The sequence below is a fragment of the Hemitrygon akajei genome, chromosome 18 (assembly GCF_048418815.1).
Source record: "Hemitrygon akajei chromosome 18, sHemAka1.3, whole genome shotgun sequence".
NCBI classification, from domain to species: domain Eukaryota; kingdom Metazoa; phylum Chordata; class Chondrichthyes; order Myliobatiformes; family Dasyatidae; genus Hemitrygon; species Hemitrygon akajei.
Window position 1 is genome coordinate 41,785,387 of NC_133141.1, and position 25,919 is coordinate 41,811,305.

The 25,919-nt window shown below is 40.1% G+C and overlaps 1 protein-coding gene across 2 annotated transcripts in view; it reads right to left on the reverse strand.

Annotated features, from left to right (window-relative positions):
* The window catches only part of kcnh4b (potassium voltage-gated channel, subfamily H (eag-related), member 4b), a 219,771-nt gene that overhangs the window by 126,156 nt on the left and 67,696 nt on the right, over positions 1 to 25,919 (reverse strand). For both annotated transcript variants that reach the window (XM_073071489.1, XM_073071488.1), the window contains exon 2: positions 8,004 to 8,237. In XM_073071489.1, the coding sequence (XP_072927590.1) occupies positions 8,004 to 8,237 (234 nt within the window). The remainder of the gene's footprint in view (positions 1 to 8,003; positions 8,238 to 25,919) is intronic.

A 25,919-nucleotide genomic window follows, 5' to 3' on the forward strand; every position in this document is an offset into this window, starting at 1 on the left:
AGATTTATCCACATTAAATTGCATCTGCCATGAATTTGCCCACTCACCTAACCTATCCAAGTCACCCTGCATCCTCTTAGCATCCTCCTCACAGCTAACACCGCCGCCCAGCTTCGTGTCATCCGCAAACTTGGAGATGCTGCATTTAATTCCCTCATCTAAATCATTAATATATATTGTAAATAGCTGGGGTCCCAGCACTGAGCCTTGCGGTACCCCACAAGTCACTGCCTGCCATTCTGAAAAGGTCCCGTTTACTCCCACTCTTTGCTTTCTGTCTGCCAACCAATTCTCTATCCACATCAATACCATACCCCCAATACCGTGTGCTTTAAGTTTGCACACTAATCTCCTGTGTGGGACCTTGTCAAAAGCCTTTTGAAAATCTAAGTATACCAATCTTGACCAATCTTCATCTAAGATATTAGGATTAGTCTAATAGAGCTAGGGTTTCATAACTCTATGACCACATCTCTATGATTCTTCCAATGATATAAATTTAGAATTCTCTTATGAAAATAATGATTGATCTCAGATCATGTGTTGCCTTTTAATTTGAGGTTGATAGATGCTTGATAACCAGAATTAGGACCATATTTTCAGACAGAGATGTAGCAGAGAAATAGACTCTTCAGCCCATTAAGTCTGCACCAACAATCAACCATCCATTTACACTAATCATAAAACGTTAATCCTAATTTTTATTCTCCCAGCATTCACACCAACTGTCAGCAGATTCCACCATTCACCTACACATTAAAAATGTGGAAAAATGGGCTGAGAAATGGCAAATAGAATTTAATGCAGACAACTGTGAGATGATGCACTTTGGCAGGACAATCCAGGGAAGAACATCCACAGTGAGCAGTAGGGCACTGAGGTCATACAGCCATAGAGTCATGGAGAACTACAGCACAGAAACAGGTTGTTCAGCCCATCTAGTCCATGCCAAAACCATTTAGACTGCTTACTCCCATCGACCTGCACCTGGACCATAGCTCTCCATATCTGTACTATTCATGTACCTGTCCAAACTTCTCACCTTTCACCCTTAAGCCATGACCTCCCAACCTCAGTGGGAAAAGCCTGCTTGCATTTACCCTATTTATACTCTTCATAATTTTTGTATAGCTCAACATGTTGAGCTAGAAGTGCGGTAGAACAAAGGGATCTGGGAATACAGATCTGTAATTCTTTGTAAGTGGTGTCACAGGTAGACAGGGTCATAAAGAGAGCTTTTGGCACATTGGTCTTCAAGGATCAAAGTATTGCATACAAGAGTTGGGATGTTATGTTAAAATGTATTGATAAGGGTGTATTTGGAGTATTGTGTGAAGTTCTGGTCACCTACCCACAGGAAAGATTTCAATAAGCTTGAAAGAGTACGGAGAAGATTTACAAGGATGTTATTGGAACTGAGGACCTGAGTCATAGGGAAGGGTTGAATAGGTTAGGACTTTATTTCCTGAAATGTAAGAGAATGAGAGGAGATTTGATAGAGGTATACAAAATTATGTGGAGTATTGTTAGGGTAAATACATGCAGGCTTTTGCCCCTGAGGTTGGTTGAAACTAGAACTAATGATTATAGACTTAGAGTGAAAGGTGAAATATTTAAGGAGATCTTCTTCACTCAGAAAGTGGTGCAAGTGTGGAACGAGCTGCCAGTGGAACTAGTGGATGTGTGTTTACAAATGTAACATTTAAGAGAAGTTTGTTTAGGTATATGGATGGGAGAAGTATGGAGGGCTATGGTCCCGATGTGGGTAGATGGGACTAGGCAGAGAAACAGGTTGGCACAGACTGGATGGGCGAAGGGCCTACTTCTGTGCTGTAGTGCCCTCTGACTCTATGACTAGGAGCAATTAACAATGGCCAATTAACCTACCAACTAACATGTCTTTGATTATGTTGGAAGAAAGTAGAGCAATTGGAGGAAAGCCACACGGTCACTGGGAGAATATGCAAACTACACAGAGACAGCACCGAAGGTCAGCGTTGAACATGGGTCTCTGGTGTTATGAGGCAACAACTCTACTGACTGTGCCACTGTAGCATAGGTACTAATACTAAATTAACTAATCTCACTCGCCCACACAGCATCCATATCCCTCTATTCCCTGCCTGCTGATGTGTCTGTCTAAACACTTCTTAAGTGTTGCTATCATATCTGATTAGAGCATAGAACATAACTGCTACCACCTCCTCTGGTAAAGCATTCCTGGCACCGACTGTTCTTTTGTGGAAAAAAAATCACCTTGCAACTCTTATTTAAACTTTCCCCCTCTCTCCTTAAACCAACGTCTTTGAGCCCCCACATTCTTCCTATAGTGTGGTGATTAGAACAGTACACAGTGTACCTATTATGGCTTAAGCAAAGTTTTACGCAGTTGCAACATTACTTCCCACTTCTATACAGTGCTCCAAATAATGACAAGGAAGCATGCTCTACAGTTTCTTTATTACTCTATGAACCTGTGTTCAGGGAGTGGTGGGACTTGGCTATTGGGAAAGTTGTAGACCTCAAAAGATGGTCGGGATATTGTTGGATTTGGCAGTGGACATATTGGAGAGGGCAGTGCATGAGTGGTGAGATATTGGAACAAGCTGAGGGATAAAGGGTGACATGGTAGTGTAGCGGTTAGCGCAATCACTTTACAGTGCCAACCATCACCGATCAGGATTGAATTCCCACTAAGGAGTCTGTATGCTCTCCTCGTGACCAAGTGGGTTTCCTCCGTGTGGGCACGTTTTCACCCACATCTCAAAGTGTTAGTTAGCTACGGGCATGCTATGTTGGCACCAGAAGTGCGGCAACACTTGCAGGCTGCCCCCCAGCACAATCCTCTGACTGTGTCGGTCGAGAAGTATGTTCCAATGTTTCAAAGTACATACAGTATCAAATACATGTGAAATAAAGCTAAAATGCAGCTAACTCAGAGGGGATTTAATCCAGTGGTATGTTATGAAGACCTAGCTGTCCAATGATTGTTACCCTCAAGTCAGCTTGACCAGAATTCCATAGCAAGGTTCCAAAGGCACGGGAAACGAATTCATCCCACACAATTCATATGCTGGAGTGGTACCAGGTGTGTAGGAATGAATCCTGACTGGAAGGACCCCACCAAAGGTTCAATTGTTCATTTTATTGTCAAAGTATGCATGTTCAACATAGCTCTGATATTTGTCTTCTCCAGATTGCCATGATTTCCAGAAAGACCACTGGAGTTGATGAAAGAAGAGACATCAACACCCCCCCCCCCCCCGCCCCACGGCACCAAACAGAAAGGAAACAAAACCACTTTGCTCATAGAAAGAAACAGAGACAATAACAATCCCTGACACCCTCCCCTGCAGAAAGCAACAGTAACAATCCCTGACCCCCTCACCCACAGATAAAAAAACAGTGACAACAACTATCCTCGACCCGAAAACAGCAAAAAACTGAAGGACGCCAATTCACAGTCCAATAATCACATAAATCTCAGAATATCGGAAATGGCTTCCAAGCTTCTAAATGTGATGCTGTTCAAGTTGAAATGGTTACAATTGAGCTCCACTCCAAAAATAAATGATTTTCAAATGTAGAGCATTGAAACACAAGCAGAAAGTGACTGAATTGCTAGGTCTTTGTGATTATTTTCTGCATTTAAAAAATGCTAGTGTTCTTTTATGAAGAGGCAATTTAAGTCAGCTTTAAAAAATTGAGTATCTGATATTAAGAATAAAACTTTTAAGCATAAATTCTCCATGCATAAATCTCTTTCTTACATTTTCCGAATGACATGTTTATTTTTTAAGGGAAAAAAATATTTAAATGATTTGCAGTTGGCTAGATTTAGTCATTTAAGTGTTGTTCTGCTATGCTAGAACCCTTATTGCCAATCAATGTGTTAAGCTCTTTCTACATGTGTGTAGTGTAGCTGTAACCAACAAAGTGGTGTTTCAGAGTCTTATACACCTCACTGGGGGCTTGGAATTATGACTTTCAGCAATAACTGTGAGGAATGTTTTTCTTTAGGTGTTAATGCTCAATCTATGATGTGCAAATTCTACAAGCAGATTCTGTGCTGCTGCCGGGAACCAGCCCCAAGTGAGTCATCCTGAAGTTATCTGCTGTTCTCCTTCAACTTTCCTTCTCTCTCTTATTCCCTGCACATCATACCAACCTATCCAACGCCCAGTGCTTACAATCTTTATCCAAGGCAAAGCAGCTCAGTCGATTTGCACCCAGTTCATCATCCTAAATATTCATTCACTTCACCACCAGAACATTGAAACTGTAGTGTGCATCATCTACAAATACAGTATAGTCACCTAATTACCAGCAGTTTCTGTATTCCATTTCCGCAGCATTAACCTTCAGCAGTAAAAACCCCAGCTCGGACTCTCGCTCATTCCAATCTATGACCCTGTCACCCTCTGCACATCTCTGACATTAGTCCAGACTCAGCTCTAGGTTTAACTGACATGCTCTACACATTCTGCTCTGATGCAGTGTGTAAAGGGAAGTCCTTCATAGGTGTAACACTGACCTTGTACTGCTTGAGGCATCGGGCCTCAGGCGCTGTTGAATTTCCAAATGATGAGCCCACAGTAGAGTGATTGTTTACTTTGCCTCTGTTGGAAGGAAATTCTACCTTACAAATAATTTGGCACTCTACTGTAGCAGTACCTGTCACTGAATAATGGCAAATATACCTTCAAAACAAGGTGAACTTTTATCTTCAGATGACTGAGTTTCTTGGGGGAAGTTTGAATAGGTTAGGACTTTAATCCCTAGAGCATAGGGTAATTAAGGGAGATTTGACAGAGGTATACAAAATTATGAGGGGTATAGGTAGGGTGAATACATGCAGGCTTCTTCCCCTCATGTTGGGTGAGGCTAGAACGAGAGGTTTAAGGTGAAAAGTACAATATTTAAGGAAAATTTGAGGGGGATCTTTTCAGAGAGTGGTTCCGTGTGGAACGAGCCTTGGATAGTATTGAGCTACTTAAGAGTCACTGCAATTATCCTTGTAAGTGGATTCCACCACACTCCTGAATTGTGATTTGGGAATGGTGGAATGGTTTTGAGGGCAGAGAACAGTGCAACACAATACAGGCCCCTTCAGCCTATGATTTTGTGCTGACCTTTTAACCTACTCCAAGATCAGTCTAACCCTTCCTTCCCACAAAGCCCTGCATTTTTCTTTCATCCATACGCCAATCTATGAGCCTCTTAAATGCCCTTAATGTATCTGCCTCTACCACCAACCCTGGCAGCCCGTCCCATGAACTCACCACTCTCTGTGTAAACAACCTACCTCTGACATTTTGCCTTTACTTTTCTCCAATCACCTTAGAATTATGTTCTCTCATATTAGCCATTTCTACCATGGAAACAAGGTACTCTATCTATGCCTCTTATCATCTATCAAGTCACCTCTCATCCTCCTTCACTCCAAAGAGAAAAGCCTTAGTTTGCTCAGCCTTTCCTCAAAAGTCATGTTCTCTAATCCTGGCAGCATCCTAGTAAATCTCCTCTATATCTTCTCTATAGCTTCCACATCCTTTCTATAAAGAGGCAACCAGAACTTTGCCACAGGATATTGAGCCGTTCACCTGCTCTGGCCTCTGTAATTTCTGGTCAAGGGTGACCCCCAGGATATTAATGGTAGGTGATTCAGCAATAACAATCTTTTATGGATTGAGGCTTTTACTGGCAAAGATGGCCGATTAGTAGTTGACCTAAAATTAAAGCACTTAAAAGCCAAATGTATTGGTGAGTCTGGAGTCACATATAAGTTAGATCAAGAAAAGATAAAAGATATTCTTCTCTGAAGGATATTTGAAGTGCAAAATGGATTTTTACTTCAAACCATTAGTTTCATAGTTACCAACCATGATACCACCAGCTTTATTTATTCAGTTACATTCATTTAAAATCAACAGAGAAATTCAAATCATGTTCCTGGATCAATGGCTTAGGCCACTAGATGTTGGACAAATACCTTAACCATTGTTGCTACTATACAATATCAAATGCTGTGGAGATGGTTAGAGCTTGTCTTGTTGGAAATGACTGTTATCTACCTGCTGCATGGCAGCAATGTTACTTGCCATGTCAGCTGAAGCCAGAATGCTCTCCACATCCTTTTACACAAGGTATTGATGGCCTCATTATCAAAATGCAACTGCCAAACTCAAGGATAAAAGGTTCTTGGATCCCTCAAATGAAGAAATTTAGATGTCTGGCATTCCCCTATCTTTATTGAAAGGATAAGGATTGTTGTGCAGCACAGAGTGGTGAGGCATATAAGAGATGTTGTTAGATTTTGCTTTAATTTAAACTGCCTGATTTGTTCTTTCATAGAACTCCGATTGTAATCCCATTTGTACTTTTGTGTTGGATTCTTGCCAACCTTGATTAAAATGGATAGAAGAATTGAGCACTGAAATCAGTATAATTATTCAGCAGAATCATTATGTATTTAATTGATTTTCTATGTCATATTTGTCAGAGAATGGGACTGCTTTGTTTGTTATATTTGAGACACAGAAGGAAAGGTGCCTGGAGGGCACAGAACTGTTGGAAGGCCACAGATGCTGAGACTGGGGTCAGTTTTGAATAGATGCATCAGATAGTTTTGGTCACTCCAACTCAGAATACTTCACTTGCATGCAAAGGTTTTAGGATTATCTCAGAGTGATAAGGTTATTATTTTCACTTAATTAGCACTTAGAGAAGATACTCAGTTGAAGTTACCTGACAACTTTGTAAGGCTGAATTTGTATTTCCTGCAAAGGGGTTTGAAGTTTGTAGGGAAGTTGAAACTACATAATTTTTTTCAAAGAAACAGAAGATGAAAAATTATTGCTTGGCAGCACTTCCTCAGAATGAATCTCAAAGGCAGAGTACAATATGCTGATGCTATTATAAAGCACAATTAATATTACCAACCAGGCATGAACCTCAAGTCAGCAGAAACTTGGCACTGATTGCTTCCCTTAAATGCACAACAGAGGAGCATTTGTACTCTGCTTCATAAATTCACTTGCTATAAAGCCAATGGAACCAAATTTTGGAAAAGGATTATTATCCTCAGTCACTTCTACTCTGCATTAGCAACAACCAATCTGCTGGAGGAACTCAGCAGGTCGAGCAACATCTGTAGGAACTGTTGATGCTTTGGGTTGAAACCCTACATTTACTTTGTATGATCTGCACAAGTGAGCAAGAATGAATTATATAGTGTATTCCCAGCTTGCTTACTGGTATGCTGGTTATCTCCAAGTCAGGTTAATGGATCTACTCCAGAGGGTTGAGCATAAAAATATCTGATAACTAAATGCCTCTCTCTCAGGGGAGCTGTCTTTTTAGTTGTGACAATAAACTAAGGCTTTGTTTGCTCTCTCAGATGGATCTAAAGATTCCACAACACTGTCCTGAAGGGCAGGGAGTTTGGAACCAGAGTTCATAATCAATGCTCATCTCTCAATTAACAGCAGCAATGCAAATTGTCTGGTGATAACACCACATTGTTTGTGATAACTCACTCTTTTCAGATTGGTTGCTGCATTTCCCACAACGGAACAGTGATTGAACTCCAAAAAGTATGCCACTGGCAGCAAAGCCTTGTTATGAATGTTAATATACCAAAGTGGGACCTTCTTTTCTTTGAAAGAACACAATAGATTGGACTGGTCATCTTTAGTAAAGTGAAAAGACTTTAGCTCAAGACAGATATAAAGAATGTTGTCCAGCTTAAATCGGCAGGGTCTGTCGTTAAAGAACAGTATTTAGATCGCGACCACATTTCGCATTGCATATTTATAGCTTATGGACACACATGAAGTGAAAATAGGATGTTTCTTTGCATTGCGCATAATTCTAAGTTATAATTTACAGATGTGTATTCACCATCCAACAACCATTTTAGTGAGTAACCAAATTATGGAATGTTTCTATCACAGGATGTAGACTACGTCCATATAAGCACACAGTGTCCTTCAGCATCCTACCAGATTTCTTGTAGAACTGCACTTCTCCTTGAAACTCTTGCTTGCTGTCGAGTGCTTTCTCGATCTGAATGGAAAGCTGGGCACTGGTCTCTGCTCCATGAAGGAACCGGCATCCACAATTCTTCTGCATGACTTCTGTACGGGCGTAGCCAGTGAGATCGCAGAATCCATCCGAGCAGTAGACAATAGGAAAGCCTCGGTACACTTGAGCATTTGCAAGGATAAAGTTGCTGTCTGCAAATTCAGAGAGAGAAACCAGTTGAAAATTTTAGAAATAAGAATGTTTTTGATAATGACAACTTACATTTTTTAAATTACGAGTCTGGCTAATGGATAGGCTTTCACTCAATGCCAGCTACATCAAAATTAGGGGGTAAAAGGGAAAACGACTCTGTAATACTGATATTTTCATCAATGAGTGATTTTCAATGTGAACTTTGAAAATAATGCTGAATCTGTTGGCATGTAATGTACAGAAGAATATCCATTCATAGTAAACATCTCTTATCTATACATCCAGAAAAGTACAATTTTTGAGAGACGTCAGTGGTCCATCTGAAGATCACAGCTGTTTGGCTGACCTTTCACCTCAGAAAGCAGAGTAAGAGGGACATGCCCTCATCATGTTACTGCCATTGGACAGTACAGGAGCCTGAAGATCCACCCACAATGTTTTAAGAACAACTTCTGCCTCTCCATCAACCGAATGGTCCTTCAACCCAAAAACAATGCCTCATGATTTGTTTTTTGCACTATTTTTGTAACTTATAGTAATTTTAACGCCTTGCACTGTCCTGTTGCTGCAAAACAACACATTTCACAAATACATCAGTGAGAGTAAATGGATTTTGATTTTACTCCACCCATGTCCATAGGAAATTAAAACAGAAAACATTGGAAACACTCAACTGGATAGATGGTATTGGTGGAACAAAAATCTGTTGACTATTCATCACAATAACTAGATACATTACCTTTGTTTCTCTCCTCATGGATGCTGCCTGAATTGTTGAATATTTTCACCATCCACAAGATTCAGCTTATGAATGAATTAAACTAAATGAGAAGAGGAAAACCAACTGATGTGTCAAACCTACCCCACGTCATTGGGATGAAAGATTTCTTCACACTCCTTCCACCACCAAGCACCGGCTGTGATTAGTGCAGGAATTAACTAATTTACTTCATAAAAGGTTCTTGAACCAGACACCAAATTTCCAATGTGCTTATATATTGACTCTGCCATACTGTTTAGTCTGAAGAGATGTCAGAAATATTAAAATCACCAAGATATATTTCTCCTTTGCTATTCATTTCGACTAAGATGAAAACAGCTGTATGCCATTTTTACTTGTTACAGTACCATGATTCTTTTGATCTCTCCAAAACGAATCTAAACAGTGCATGCATGGCAACTAGAAGTTAGTACACAATATGTTGTCTCGAGTCTTAGCTAGTTTAACACTTTGAATAGGCAACTAGATTACACCTAATAGGTCAAAATTATTGTTCCTTCGGCCACTTACATGGGCATATGCTACCAATATGCTACCAATTCCCTCCCACAGATACTGCTCAACTTGCTGAGTTCTACCAGCAGATTGATTGTTGTTCCAGGTTTCACCAGCTGCAGTCGCTTGTGTCTGCAGAGCTCAGAACAGTGTCTGTCTCTGGAATCTACGGTTGGGAATGTATAATGTGGTCTGCATGATGTAGCTGACTGAATGTAATAGGGCCTCGATACTGGGGATATTGGACTGATATTAGTTCTACTATTCTCCCAGTGAATTTTACTCAAGAAGGTGGCATCCATCATTAAGAATCTCACCATCCAGGACGTGCCCCCTTCTCAATACTACCACCAGGGAGGAGGTAGAAGAGTCTCAAGATGCACACTCAACATTTTAGGAACACCTCCTTCCTCACCGCCATCAGATTTGTGAATGGAACATGAACACTACCTCATTTTTTGCACTACTTATTTATTTTTAATATTTCTTTTTGTAATTTATAGCAATTTTTAAATGCATTTCAGTATACTGCTACTAAAAAACAACAAATTTTGTGAAACATTTTGGTGATAATAAACCTGATTGCACATGCAGAATGACTCAGGGATCGCAGGTCAGCAAAAGGCCATCAGTGATAACACACTCGCTGATCAGCTGATATTGCACAGGTTGCAACTCTGCCAAAATCCTCCCAAGTCTGAAACCCTTCTGAGAGGTACATGGCAAAGCAGTAATAAGTTACTGCCTTCATCGTACTGCCATGTCACAAAATAGTCGTGTCTTGTGGAAGTGGCGATTCCAAATATCATTCGCTCAGCTATCAAATATCAAAATGAGGAGAGAACAATTAATAATTGCAAATTTCTTCTGGTTTTTTAAAAACATTTTGAGCAGCATCTTAACATTTGAATAATGATTAATACTGACAAATGTGAAACTAGCTGATTCTGGTTAGTCAGCCTCCCTGTATGTGGGAGTTGAATAAATGCTCTCAGTTAAAATAATAAGTGCCGCTGACACACTCCAGGTAAATGACTTCTATGCTCTTTACACAGCTGAGCTTAGTAAAACCTCCAAATGGTTTCTCCAACGAGGTCAAGGTCATTCGGTTAAAATCATTTGAACAAAATCCAATAGGAAATATTAATGTAAGAAAGATCTAGGTTAGTCTGTAGGAGATTAATGTTATTGGCTATGCAATGATGTAACGGGAAGTTGTGTCCCACAAATGTTTTGGCAGGAAGTCAGGAAAGCAGAAAAATACCAAATGGAACTGGAAACTGGAAACTGCAATGCAGTTCTTTAACTATAAAAGGCATGGAGAATGGAGCTCCCTCTTCCAAGCATCATAAGCTTAAGCTCATTTGGAACGTTGCAGCCCATGTCCTAACTTGCACAAAGTCTCAATCATCCATTACTCTTGTGTTTGTTGCTTGTTAAGCAATGCTTTGCAATGAATAATTTCAAGCCTCCTTCCCAACTCTAAGCCTCTCTAACACTATAAATGTCTAATATGCCAATGTTCCTCTAGTGTTGTGCACACATCTTCAATGCCAAAGTGTGACTTCAAGGATTCCTCCATTCCTCCTCCCCAGCAATCTCTCCCTCATTTTACATTGCACTCCTCTTTTAAGCTGAGCTTTAAAACTTGCGACTTTTATCCATGGATTTAGACATCTATCCTATTGCTTTTTTAATAATAGTTCTTGGAATGTTTTGCTATAGTAAAAATGTTTTATAAATTTAAACTACTGATAGTGTAATGCTGAGAGGCAGATTTATATGTGTAATTCCCTCAAAAATCAAACATGTTGTTATGGGGGAAGTTCCAGGAGGAAACGTTTAGAATATTAGCACATTTCTCACTTAGCCATTGTAGAACAACAGTTCTGTGATATGATAAAGATCTGGAATTTTTTTTTACCAGCTGATCACTCTTTATTGAAACTCCAGGACAGACCTGGGGCTGGAGTCCGAAACTCACAAAATAGTCTGGATGCCATTAGTGCTTGCAAAGGCAGTAAAAAAGTGTTGTTATGCTTGCTTAGCCCCAAACAATAATGGATACTGAAGCCACAGCATACAAGTGAAACCTGGGCAGGAACAGAACCTCAGGTAGACTTGTTACTGGGACAGCCACTTTAAAGGCCTACCCTACTGAGGTAGGGAGGAACCTCTTTTCCCAGAGACTAGTGAATCCGTGGAATTCTCTGCCCAGAGAAGGAGTGCCTTGTTAAATATATTAAAGACACCGTTAGATAGATCTTTTGCATAGCAGGGGAATGAAAGATTGTGGGGAAAAGGCAGGTAGTTAGACCGGAGACCTGATATTAGAAAACATAAAAAACATACCTGATATTGTATGGCAGAGCAGGCTTGATGGGCCTCTTATTTCTTATGTTTGTTATGTTATTTATGTCACTTGAAATAATGCATTAGAAAGTTTGAAGACTCTATTTCTATGGCTTAAGTTTATTCATAGAGAAGGTTTGTTTGGAGAGAAGGGAATCCAATGGAATACAGCTGGGCAAAGGCCTCACTTTGACACACATGGCATGTGAAGGCTCCTGCTGCTTCAGCAGACATTCTGCTGGGCATCATTAAAGGATGCGACCAACTGTTAGACAGGGAGTTCATTGGAAGCACACTGATCACAGATGGCATGCCTTGTGTGGTACTAATTGACAAAGCGATAAAGATGCTGTCAACCATTTTCTAGGCCTGGCAAATTCACCTGAGACTGACCATGGTGACAAGCCTTTCCTGATGCCAACTAACCCAGCGGGAGGTGTAGCAGACTGCTCCAGAGATAAACTCTCCTCAGAAGTATCCCCTGCAGGAGCAGCTCAAGTTCAGAAGCCCCAGAAGAGGAGGCCCAATGCTGGAAAATGCAAATTCAGGCTTGTGAAAAAAGATCCACATTCCTTTCTGCAGGCTGGTAACTTACATAAATTAGGTAAAATAAAAAGAAACTAACCAGATACTATCACCTTTTTTCATCCAGGCTGACCACCCATTTGAACAAGGAGGGCTGCAACCCATAAGTCAGTCGCAACCAGTGGTGAACTAAAAGGCTGGATACTTCGAGTGAATTCAGGAAAAAAAAAAGGTCCAATGGGCTGGCATTAAACCTTCAGCATGTTATTGACCTTACTCAATGTACAAGCATGCTTAAGGTTTTTAAAACTGTCTTTTTATGCTGAACACAAATTAATAGTGTCTATGCCCAGAAAGGAACAAGGTCTCCATTTAGCACCTCAGAACGTGCCAGTTCAAATAATCCCTTGCTGGCAGTCTTCTTGTTGGGAATGAAATTTGTTTAGTTATTTTCTGATGGTGAAGACTCATGTGTGAAATTGGGCGGTAGGAAGACAATCTGAGCTGATGTGAATCCACAGCAGGGAAATTGAAATGTTAAATTAATGGAGCAGTGAGTTAAGCTGGAAGCAGCTGTGTCATATCTGAGATAAGAGCATTTCACACTGAGCATGTGTGCTTGACTGACCTCACCAATTATTTTCCGTTCTCTCCTTGTGGGAGAGGATTCTAGACCATGTACACTTTGTGTGGATGCAACAAGGTCTAGAACCTAAAGAACCAATGATCAGGCAAGTGCCTAAGCTGCTTGGGCCAAAACCTAGTTTACCACATACAATTACTGCAAATACTTGAATTGCAATCCAAACTTATAGAACATAGAACAGTACAGCACAGTTTTGATCCTTCAGCCCACTGCATTATGCTGACCTATATAAACATACTTCATGATCAATCTAACCATTCTTTCCTACACAGCCCATAACCATCTATTTTTCTTACATCCATGTGCCTAACTAAGAGTCTCTTAAATGCCCCTGATATATCAACCTCTACCACCACCCTGGCAGTTAATTCTAAACATTCACAGCGTTGTCTGGCATCTCCCCTAAACTTTCCTCCACTCACCAGAAACACATGACTTCTGGCGTTGGCCATTGCTGCTCTGGGAAAAAGGCACTGGCTGTCCATTCTATGCCTGTCATAATCTGACACAACTCTATCAAGTCCCATCTCATTCTCCATTGCTCTAAAGAGGAAAGCCCTATCTCCCTCAACTTTTCCGCATAAGACGTCCTCTAATCTAGGTAGCATCCTAGTAAATCTCCTATAAAGCTTCCTACAATGAGACAACCAGATAGGAACACAATAGTCCCAGTGTGATCTAACCAGAGCAATATAGAGCTGCAACATAACCTCACAACTAAGGCCAACACTCAACACGCCTTCCTAGCCACCATATCATCTTCTGCAACAACTTTGTGGGATCTATAGATGTGGACCACAAGATCCTTTTGTTCTTTCAGTGTTATGAATCCTGCTAATGGTCTTGTACTCCGCCTTCAAGTTTAATCTTTCAAAGTGCAATGCCTCACACTTTTCTGGATCGAACTCTATTTGCTACTTCTGTGCCCAATTCTTCATTCTGTCTATATCCTGTGGTAACCTAGGACAACCATCTATACTATCCACAATACCTCCAACTTTCATATCATCTGCAAACTTGCTACAGTACCCCTCCACTTCCTGATCCAAATCATTTATAAAAATCACAAAGAGCAGGGGCCCCAGAACATATACCTGCAGAATACCACCAGTCACCGACCTCCAGGCAGAAGCTCTCCATCTATTACCACCCTTTGCCTTCTGTGGGCAAGCCAATTCCAAATCCACACAAACAAGTCTTCATGGAATCCATGCCTCATGACTCTTTGGATGTGACTACCTTGTCAAATGCCTTACTAAAATCCATATACACCACATCACTACTCTACCTTTATTCACCAAATTGCTTTGGTATGTCTTTGAAAACTGAGTTAGGCTTGTGAAGCAAGGCCTGCCCTCACAAAGCCAAGTTGACAATCCCTAATAACACTGCTTCTCCAAATGCTTGTAAATCCTATCCCTAGGAATCCTTTTCCATTATTTTGTCCACCACTGACGTAAGACTCACTAGTCTATAATACCCAAGATTGTTCCTACTGAACAATGGAACATATTTGCCATCCTCAGTTACCACTCCTGTGGCCAAGAAGGACACAAATATCATTGTCAATGCCCCAGAAATCTCTTCCCTCACTTCCTGAAGTAACCCATACTTAACTTATCCAGCCCCTGTGACTTATCCATCCTCATGTTTTTCAGAAGTGCCAACACTGTCTCTTTCTTAACCTCGACACATTCCAGTACATTAGCCTATTCTATGCTGACCTCAGATTTATTAAGGTCCTTTTGTGGAGCATACTCGATAGGCAAAATGGCCTAATTCTGCTCCTATACCTTGTAGTCGTTCACTAGTGAGCACTAAAGCAAAACATTTATTAAGACCATAAGATATAGGAGCAGAATTAGGCTATTTGGCCTATCGAGTATGATCCACGATTTCATCATGGCGGATCCAATTTTCCTCTCAGCCCCCATCTCCTGCCTTCTCCCCACATCCCTGCATGCCCTGACCAATCAAGAATCTATCAACCTCTACCTTAAATAAACATAAAGACTTGGCCTCCACAGATTCACCACTCTCTGGCTGAAGAAATTACTCCTCAACTCCATTCTAGAATGATGCCCCTCTATTCTGAGGCTGTGTCCTCTGATCTTAGACTCTCCCACCATAGGAAACATCCTCCCCACATTCACGCTATCAAGGCCTTTCACCATTCGATAGGTCTCAATCTTCCCATTCTTCCCTCATTCTTCCCAATTCCAGCAAATATAGGCCCAGAACCATCAAACGCTCTTCATATGACAAGCCATTCAATCCTGGAATCATTTTTGTGAACCATCTTTGAACCAGTTTCAGCACATCCTTTCAAAGATAAGGAGCCCAAAATTGCTCACAAAACTCCAAGTGAGGCCTCACCAGTGCTCTATAAAGTCTCAACATTACATCCTTGCTTTTATATTCTCGTCCTCTTGAAATGAATGTTAACACCACATTTGCCTTCCTCAGCACAGACTCAACCTGTAAATTAACCTTTAGGGAATCCTGCACAAGGACTCCCAACTCCCTTTGCACCTCCGTTTTTTGAATTTTCTCTCCATTTAGAAAATAGTCAACCCTTTCATTTCTTCTACCAAAGTACATGACCATACACTTCCCAACACTGTATTCCAGATGACATTTCTTTACCCATTTTCCTAATCTATCTAAATTAATCTGTAGCCTCTCTACTTCCTCAAAACTACCTGCCCTCACCTATCTTCATATTGACTGCAAACTTTGCAACAAAGCCATCAATTCCATCTTCTGAATTATTGACATATAATGTAAAAATTATTGGTCCCACACAGACCCCTGTGGAACATCACTTGTCACCAGCAGTCAACCAGAAAAAGCTCCCATTATTTCCAAGCTTTGCCTCCTGCCAATTGGTCACTGCTTTATTCCTGTACATAATACCACGGGCTTGTAGCTTGTTAAGTAGCCTCATTGTGGCCTTCTAAAAATCCAAGTACCGGTACACAACATCAACTGATTCTCCTTTGTCTAAGGACCTCCCCTACCTCCTCAACCTCCAGACACGTTTCTCCTTTAACCCCAAACAATCCTACCCTCACTCTTGTCATCGTGCTGTTCTTCATGTATGCTTTCAGGTTTTCCTTACTCCTATTCATGAAGGCCTTCTCATGTCCCTTTCTAGCTCTCCTAATTTCCTTTTTAAGCTCCTTCCTGGTTACCTTGCAATTCTCAAGAGCTCTGCCTGGTTTTGGCTTCCTAAACCTTAAGTATGCTTCCTCAATTCCCTTGACTAAATGTTCCATCTCTCTTGTCAACCATGGTTCCTTCACCCTTTCCCTACCTCAGTGGGAGAAATCTATCCAGAACCCCAAGTCCATGTTTCCATTGTGCATTTTCCTGAGAACATCTGTTCCCAATTTATGCTTCCCAGTTTGCGCACCGTAATTAATCCTCCCCCAATTAAATACTTTCCCACATCATCTGGTCCTATCCTTGTCCATGACTATGCTGAAGGTCAGGGACTTGTGGTCACTATCTCCAAAATACTTTTCCACAGAGAAGTCTGTCACCCGGAGATATTCATTGCCTAGTACCAGATACTTTCCTCTAGTCAGCCTGTCAGGATCCTTCCTGGACACATCTAACAAATACTGCCCCATCTAAACCTTTTGTACTAAGTAGGTGTCATCAATAATAGGGAAATCGAAGTCGCGCTTCTAATATTTTTCAGCATTTTATGCGCCAACCAGAACCCATCAGCACAGCTCAAAGTGCACCATGCATGTGGATATATCCTCGTTAAAATAAATTAACTGGAATAAAATACAAAACACACAGGGAGATCATATCATTGAAAAACAACAGTGTCCAACAACACACGTCAGAAATGCCGAAGTACTTAGAAAAGGAACTGTAAAAGGAACTGTAGAAGCATCAATTAGTTGATAGAGCAACATTCACACCTCTGCACTCTTAGCATCTGAGACTCGTGTTGAAAAACTCAAATGCAGCGGATTTTCAGAATTGAATCTCACACTGAGGTCTCAGGAGAACATCAGCACACCTCCCTTGACAGATGCTTGAGATAATGTTCAAAAAATAGACGGTACAAGGACCTTCTAATGAATAATACACAGCTGCCTGCATTAATATTGACATTAATGAATGACATTCCTGCACAGTTGTTTTTAAACCTCTGAGTCAAAGCTGGTTAAAGCAGCATTTTTATTGATTTTTAAAAGTAGCCTATCTTTTTTTTCAATACAAACTGTAATATAACTCTACCACTAATTAGATAGATAGATAGATAGATAGATAGATAGATACTTTATTCATCCCCATGGGGAAATTCAACTTTTTTCCAATGTCCCATACACTTGTTGTAGCAAAACTAATTACATACATATTATTTTTGAGAACAATATCTCAAACTCAGAGCAATAATATCCTGAATCTTAGCAACTCCAGCAAGTCTGTAAATTCCAGTTTTTCTTTCCTCCCTAACAGTTGGAACATTAACACCTTTCAACACAAGACTCAAGTATCAACACTTTGTTAGTTATAAAGCATTTGTGATGTCCAAGCATTGTAGGGGATAACAATTGTGCTTTGCATGAAAATACAATGGTGTAATAGTGTTCTCCACTGGAACCTTGCCAATCTATCTGAAGGCATAGAGACTGATCTTCATTGGTGCAAAAGGTGTGTGTATTCGTGGAAATTTCCTCATCTGTTACTTGTGGTTGCCCACAGTAGCTGTGTATAATTTAAGGAGTCATGAAAGAAGCTGCTCTCATCTGTGCAAGGCACAGTCATCCCTGGAGCTCATTAATTGGAAATGCTGCTAACCTGGTTGCCCCAAATGGAAGGTTATGGGTTATGTAGGGAGGGGAGGGTTCGATTCATCAAGGAGTAATTTATAAAGATCAGCACAACATCGTGGACCAGAGGACCATACTGATCTATGTTCTATGACATTAAACCAAGAAGCTGAGGACATGCGGTACCAATTGCCAGCTGCACAGGATTTATTTGCAGAGCTGACAGGAGCCAAGTTTGACAAGCTTTCATCAAACTAAGTCTGTCACATTTGTGGTTAAGGCAAACACATTCTTAAACATCAGACATACGTGACAAACCGGATCTGTCAAACATCAAAGATCTTACAAGCCACTGTGAAGGAGATATTACAAGGGATAGATCACAGACTATGCAATCCAAATTATTGTCTAATACCTGCAAGTACCAAGGGAATACATTTTGAATATTATAAATGTTCAATTGGTTATATGAACACAATAAAAAGAAGGAAGTGTATGTTCATGAAGAAGTCACTTTTCTTGGATGAAAGGATGAAATGGATTGTAACCAGACAAAGAAAAAGTGGAAGAAAATGTGAAGGCCAGACAACTGAGAACATTACATGACTTAGATTTTCCCTCAGCATTGTATGGTATTAAGCTGGACTTTTGACAAACCTTGCTAATGAAGAATGATAAAAAATAGAATTGAAGCAAAACAATAACAAATACATACAATTTAAAGGAAGCTCAGTGAGTGAGCCTATTGTTTCACTCTGAATTATGGATTTGGTACTGTTTCCAGTCATGTAATATGTAACATTAAAAAAAATTCAAGTTCCACCATGTGCAGTGATGAAGATTGAAAGTAGCTGTGGTCAGATTGAGAAAGATATATTAGGAATAATCTCTGCAGTGAAGAAATTTCATCAGTCCCTATTGGGCAAACCTTTTACTTTAGTTACAGACCATAAGCCTTTCTTAGCAATCTTGGACCTAAATCGGCAATATCATTAATGGTTGCATTGAGAATGTAAAGTCTGGCTTTTCTCTTACCTCAATATGAGAATCAAATATGTAAGTTTAAAACAAAAATGCTATTGCAGATGAGATGTCACGATTGCCAAATGTGAATTTGCACGCAGGGTGCAAATGCATAATTTTCACAGTGAAAATAATTCTCTGCATTAGAAATATTGAAAGGAAACCTGTGCAGGAGAGTTTTTAAAATGGATTAGACATTGCACTGGGGCATTTCCACTCTCCTGGCTTGGGAAGTTTGGCTTCAGTGGCACGAGTAGTCATAACAACTGGGGTCTTCCTTGGTTGTAGTGGATGACCACGACTTCTTTTGTCCCTCATCATGACTTTCACTCTCCATGAAGCTTTGCTGAATCACGTTCCTGGCCGTTGGATCCAGGTGTAGACACAAGACCATTCTACAGCTGATTATAAATGCTATGAATGAATATGAGTTGTTATGTCAAGCAATTTTGGTATTGTGATCACAGAAGGAATTGTAAGTTTTATATCTTGGTGTGGAATAGGTAAAGATCTCGAAGACCTAGAGTGTAGGTGTCAAACACAAGAGATTTTGCGGATGCTCGAAAGGGTCTTAGCCCAAGATGTTAACTTTTTATTCCTCTCCATAGATGCTGCCTGACCTGCTGAGTTCCTCCAGCATTTTTATGTGTGCAAGTCTTGCTGTGATTGCAAAGCTAAGCCAGTAAAAGTCCCCATGTTGAGTTGGATCAACAAACAAGATACTAGAAGACCTCAGCACATAAGGCTTAGGAGGAAAATTATACTTAGTGTTTTGAGATAGTCAAGCCCTTCATCTGGAGTGAGCTAGTCCAGATGAGGTATCTTGACCTAAAATATATCATTCAGATGAAGTGTCTCAACGAAAAACGTTGACAGTTCATTTCCCCCAGCTGAATCTGCTGTACCGAATGAAGAGACTGTATGCTTGAGTGAACAGAGATAGTCTGTACTGTGCTGGTCAGGGCAGGAACTGGATGATAGTACTTGCTGCATCCGCAAAGCAAACAGTATTATGAAAGACCCTACGCACCCCTCATACAAACTCTTCTCCCTCCTGCCGTCTGGGAAAAGGCACCGGAGCATTCGGGTTCTCACAACCAGACTATGTAACAGTTTCTTCCCCCAAGCTATCAAAGCCCTCAATACCCAGAGCCTGGACTGACACTAACTTACTGCCCTCTACTGTGCCTATTGTCTTGTTTATTATTTATTGTACTGCCTGCACTGTTTTGTGCATTTTATGCAGTCCTGGGTAGGTCTGTAGTCTTAGTGTAGTTTTTTCTGTGTTGTTTTCACGTAGTTCAGTGTAGTTTTTGTATTGTTTCATATAGCACCACGGTCCTGAAAAACATTGTCTCGTTTTTACTATGTACTGTACCAGCAGTTATGGTCGAAATGACAATAAAAAGTGACTTGACTTGACCTGATGAATGAGTGGCTGAGGAACTGGTGTAGGGGTCAGGGTTTCAGGTTCTTGATCATTGGAACCTCTTCTGGGGCAGGAGTTAAATGTATAAGAGGGACAGGTTGCAGCTAAACTGGAGGAGAACCAATATTCTTGCCGGGATGTTCGTTAGTGCTACTCGGGAGGGTTTAAAATAGATTGGCAGGAGGATGGGAACCAGAGCACCAAGTCAGAACTGAAAGGATGCAGAAGAAGGTAGACGTCAAGACAGTAAAAACAGACAGGAGCAAAGTAATAGATACGATGGGACAGATCGTTTGAAGTGAGTGTAGTTTGATGCTACAAACATTATGGGTAAAGGTGATGAACTTAGAGCATGGATCAGTACATGGAACTATGATGTAGTGCCCATTACAGAGACTTAGTTGAGAGAGGGACAGGAATGGATGCTTAATGTCCCAGGGTTTTGATATTTTAGAAAACAGAGTTTTGGAAAACATAGGTAAGGGGGTTGGGGGTGGGGGAAAGATTTGCACTACTAATCAGTGACAATATCACAGCTGCACTCAGAGGGGGCATAATGGAAGAACCATCTACTATTTGTATCGTTAGAACTCAAAAACAGGAAGGGTCATTTTACAGACCACCAATAGCCACCAGGACATCGAGGAACAGATATACAGGCAGATTAAGGAAAGGTGTATAAACAATATGGTTACTGTCATGGGAGACTTCAACTTCCATAATACAAACTAGGACCTCCTTACTGCAAGTGGATTAGATGGGGCAGAATTGGTTAGGTGCATCCAGGAGGGGTTCTTAAGTCAATATGTAGATAGTCCATCAGGAGGAGGGGCTGTACTGGACCTGGTGTTGGGTAATAAGCTTAGACAGGTGACTGACCATTCAGTGGGTGAACAGTTGGGGGAGAGTGACTACAATTCCTTGTTTTAAGATAGCCATAGATAAGGATAAACTGGACCTTGCAAGAGAACATTAAACTGAAGCAGGGCAAATTACAAGAGCATTAGGCAGGAGCTTGGAAGAGTTAATTGGGAACAGGGACAAGTCCACATTCGACATGTGGAGGGTGCAGAAGAGGTTTACTGGGATGCTGCTTGGATTAGAGGACATGAGTTATAACAAGAGGTTGGACAAACTTGGATTGTTTTTTTCTGGAGTGAAGGAGGCTGACGGGCAATCTGATAGAGATTTATAATATTATGAGAGGCATAGATAGAGAAGATAAACAGTACCCTTTTCCCAGGGTTGAAATTTCAAATACCAGAGGGCATGCATTTAAGTGAGAGGGGGTAATTTCAAAGGAGATGTGAGGGGCGTTTTTTTACACAGAGAGTGGTGGGTGCTTGGAATGCGCTGCCTGGGATGGTGGTAGAGGGAGAAACGTTAGAGTCTTTTAAGAGATGTTTAGATCGGCACATTAATGTGGTGAAATTGAAGGATACGAACATTGTGTAAGCAGAAGAGATTAATTTAGTTGGTAATTTGGTTACTAATTTAATTGGCTTGATACAATATAGTGAGACAAGGGGCCTGTTGCTGTGCTGTACTATGCTGTGTTGCTATGTTCCAATGGAACCAAAATGTCCAAGTTGAATAGAGCCAATAACCAATAATCACACCTGGATGTAGTGATAGTGCTTGTATTGTAGATCATTTCCTTCCCCAAGAAACATCATTTTCCTGTTTAATCCAAGTGCAACTGCGACACCTGAGATAATGGCTAATAGTTTGTTATCTCATGTTGAGAGATCAGAGGGGAATGACCAGACTGGTTCAAGCTGACAGGAAGGCGACAGTAACTCAAATAACTACACATTACAACTGTGGTGCGCAGAAGAACATCTCTGAATGCGGAACATGGTGAACTTGAAGTGGATGGAATATGGCAGTAGAAGACCATGAACATACACTCAGTGGCCACTATATTAGGTACAGGATGGATTTGTTAAGTGTATATTTGTCTTGTACCAGACATTACATTGGCCCTAATGTCTATAGAATCTCCAGAGATCCAGGTATCATTCTACACATCAATACTTTTAATATCTTTACCACAAAATTGTTTTGTTCCTATTAATATCGGTGGCACTGATGCCATGCAAACCTAGCTCCTCCATTGCCTGAAGTAATTCCTAAACTATGAAGTCCTTTTTTCTTATGAATCACTGTTGCTGCATGCCTATTCCCGGTACAGAGTCAAAACAAGACATTTTGCTAAGCAACTGAAATACCTGGCTGCTCCAAGCTGATAAGATTATAGTGAATGATACCACTGCAATGATATTAACTGACTGATTAAATCGTACTTTCAATCCCAAATTTGTCTTAGATTCTGCCACTGTTCTCTGGCTCTGAACTGCAGCAAAAGCAGACAATGTTCTCCAGCATTCTAGTAGATGTAATTTCCATTAACACGGGAATTTAACAATGTCAAATTCCATTGTCAATGGGTTTGATTGAATTTTTTCATTTACCACAAACAAGCCTATTGTGCAAGAAATGATCTAAAGTAGCAGTGTGATGAGAGTCAAAAGATAAGGTCGAGCAATTAATATACTCACTGTCTCAGACTGCTTATGGATCCTTGTATCAAACTGATAGTCTTTACCTTAGTCTCGAGGCCTGAGATTAAAGTTACCTTTTAACTTCTGCAAAACATCTTTGAATTAGGAATCCTTTGCCTTACAAGGTGTGAGAAGATCAGTTAGTGTGTTATATTCTTTTGGCCCAGTGTCTATGAAGCATATTACCTTTTTAAACTCACATATCATATCACTTTGACGTTTCAAAAACTCCAACTTGTTTTTCAACCTCCACAATATCACCTTTGGAAGCACGAAGGTTAATGAGCTGTCAATAAAATTTCCTTTCTCTAATCTTACGATAGATTGACCAGTATTCCCAGAACTGTCATGTTTGAGAGCAGCAGATCAACACACATAAAGCATTAAAACTAGATCTGCTTGGTGCACTTGGAATATATATGCTGTTTATTTGCTCAGTGATTGAAGAGTGTGTGTTTGGGGTGGGGGTCTTAAATATCCCCAAAGTGAAATCCTTCCATAAAAACACACTGCGAAAAATGCAACAGTTTATTTTTACTAAGATTGAATTTTTCCATTAAAATTTTAAGATAAAATCAACACATAGCATCTAATCCTTTTCTATATTAAAAGAAATTACTCGATGCTTAAACTCACCTTTTTATCCAGTGCTTTGAGGAACACACTGGATCTGACATTGTAAGCCGTGGAGTTGTGCATATTATTGTAAAAAAAACCTCTATTGTGTGGTTGTGGTTACCCAGAAATGACCATAGAGCACATAACAACTCAAGAGCCAGTTCAAATATATGAAGAAAGTGTGAGAGTGATACATACAGCTAGTCCTCACACGTTTACCTACCTCACTACCTAAATGTAAAATTATAGTTGTCTTTCTACATTGGATGAACGAAAGAAGAAATGCCAAGTGCAGGTAACAACACTGGTCACCATTCATATCTCCATTCCATCCATTCCATTAAACTCAGCAGTGAACTCTCCAATAAGGTGCCAATCTAAACCACGTGTAATGGTTTTGCACTGGTGTTTAAAATTATGCATCTCTGACTAAGACAAAAGTGCTACCCTTTAGTTCATAAACTTTTAAAAAACTATTTATTTCATTGTGCATTTTTTGGAAACCAACAGGTACCAAAAATAAATCGTAATACCATAGGGAAATGTTGTACAAGTTTAGTTTCAAGTGACAGCTTTTGAGTAATTGATTACTGTAATATTCTTAGCTTTTTCCAGCTGAATTTAGGACAGTGCTAAGCTTCAGCCAACAAGGTATCAGCCAGATCATGTTAAGTAACGTGTTGGCTGGCTGGTCTCTGAAGCTCAGCATTGTCCTAAATTCAGCAGAACAAGCTAAAAATATTACAATAATGAATTACCCCAACACTGCCATCTGACAACGCATGTAATCAGAACAAGAGATGCACTGACGCTATCCTGGGTAGTAATCTCACTCTGCCCTGCTCTGTTTTTGAATTGCACCAGATTGACAATGAGCAAACTTTTCTTAATAACCCCCACCCCACTATACCGTGCAGGATTTTCAGTGTTTCCAGCTGCCACCTTGACTTGCAATACTGCTTCATGATCACCAAGAAGCTTTAGGCTTCTCTCCTGTTGCGGACAATGAACCATTCTCAAACAGCATAGTTGCTTGTTAGCTCTTGGGAATAAGCCAGAAAATATCAACAGCAAAGTTTGGTGCAATAATTCAAGACAATGCCTTTGTCTTAATCTCCTCCTCTTACAAACCAAAGGTCAAATTCAGAAGGACTCATTTAGCAGAATCAAGCATGCGGTGATCTGAATTGTGGTGGTATTGGGTTTGCTGACTGTGAAAGTTCTAAATTCAAACAAAGACCTTAAGCCCTATTGGATATAAATAGCCATGAATTCTCTCATTAAAGGGAGATTATACTGTAAATACAGAAACTTCAAAGGCTAGTTTACTTGCCTGTTTATTCTCCATGGCAAGTGTTAGCTGCCAACACCCACAATTTGAGTGTTGGGTCCCTCCTCCCTACCCAGGAGAAGATACTTCCGCTAACAATATTTAAAACACAGTTCATTTATTTTCAGTGATACACATTTGAATCCACACATTCTTAAAACACATTTACAACTCACAGAGGATTTCTATCTTAAACATTTATTTCCCAATTACAAACTATTTCTAAAACAAAAACATTTCTTAAATTCAATGGATTTCCAAAACACACATATGATTCCTATAAACTAAAAAAGACATACCACGATGCGGACGAGCGAGTTGTCCATTGCAGAAACTAAAGCTAGAGGGATGGATTCTATTCACTCTGTCTTCCTATTATTCTTCTTGATGTTCTTCAACTACTTCTAATAAGCCTGAACTGCTCTCTACATTTATAACCATTTTCAAACAATTGGGTGACTTCACACATACAGTATATGATATTTTCTCAGATGTTCTTTCAACACAAACAGTCTAAAAGCATTTTGGAGACATAATTCTTCAGCTACCTACCATTAATGCTGTAAAGCTGTGAAGTTAACTTCCCTGAGCACATAAACCTTCCAACTGTAAACACATCATAGTTACTGATATGCTATATAATATTATCCATCTGTTCTGCAAGCTTCTTAGAACCAAGCATCTTAAGAGTCAGCTTATCTGTTTCAAATAATCTCAATTAAACAACCTGGTGTCTTATACTGCATCTTGAGCAGTAATAAAGCAGGTATTGTGAGCTAAACCCAGACAGAATGTCTACTATTCACAAAATGGGTTTGAAAAGCTGGTCTTTAGCCAATACCTGTTTTAACCTCAAGGTGATTAGTGCTTGGCATTTACATTTCAAGAACTGAAGACTGACCCCCCATTACAACCAGAAGTCAAATAATCGTTAGTTGGAAGTTTACTTACATTTGTTTGAGATCTTACAAGTGGCAGATACTGTACTAGGTTTAGAAAGCAAGATTAGCCAATAACCAAGAAAGAGAAATAGGCCTACTGGCCAAGAGTTTGGAAAAGTTGATGAAAATGTGAGGCACATAGATATTAGGGAAATCTGTGGAGAATTGGATTGTTCTGAAG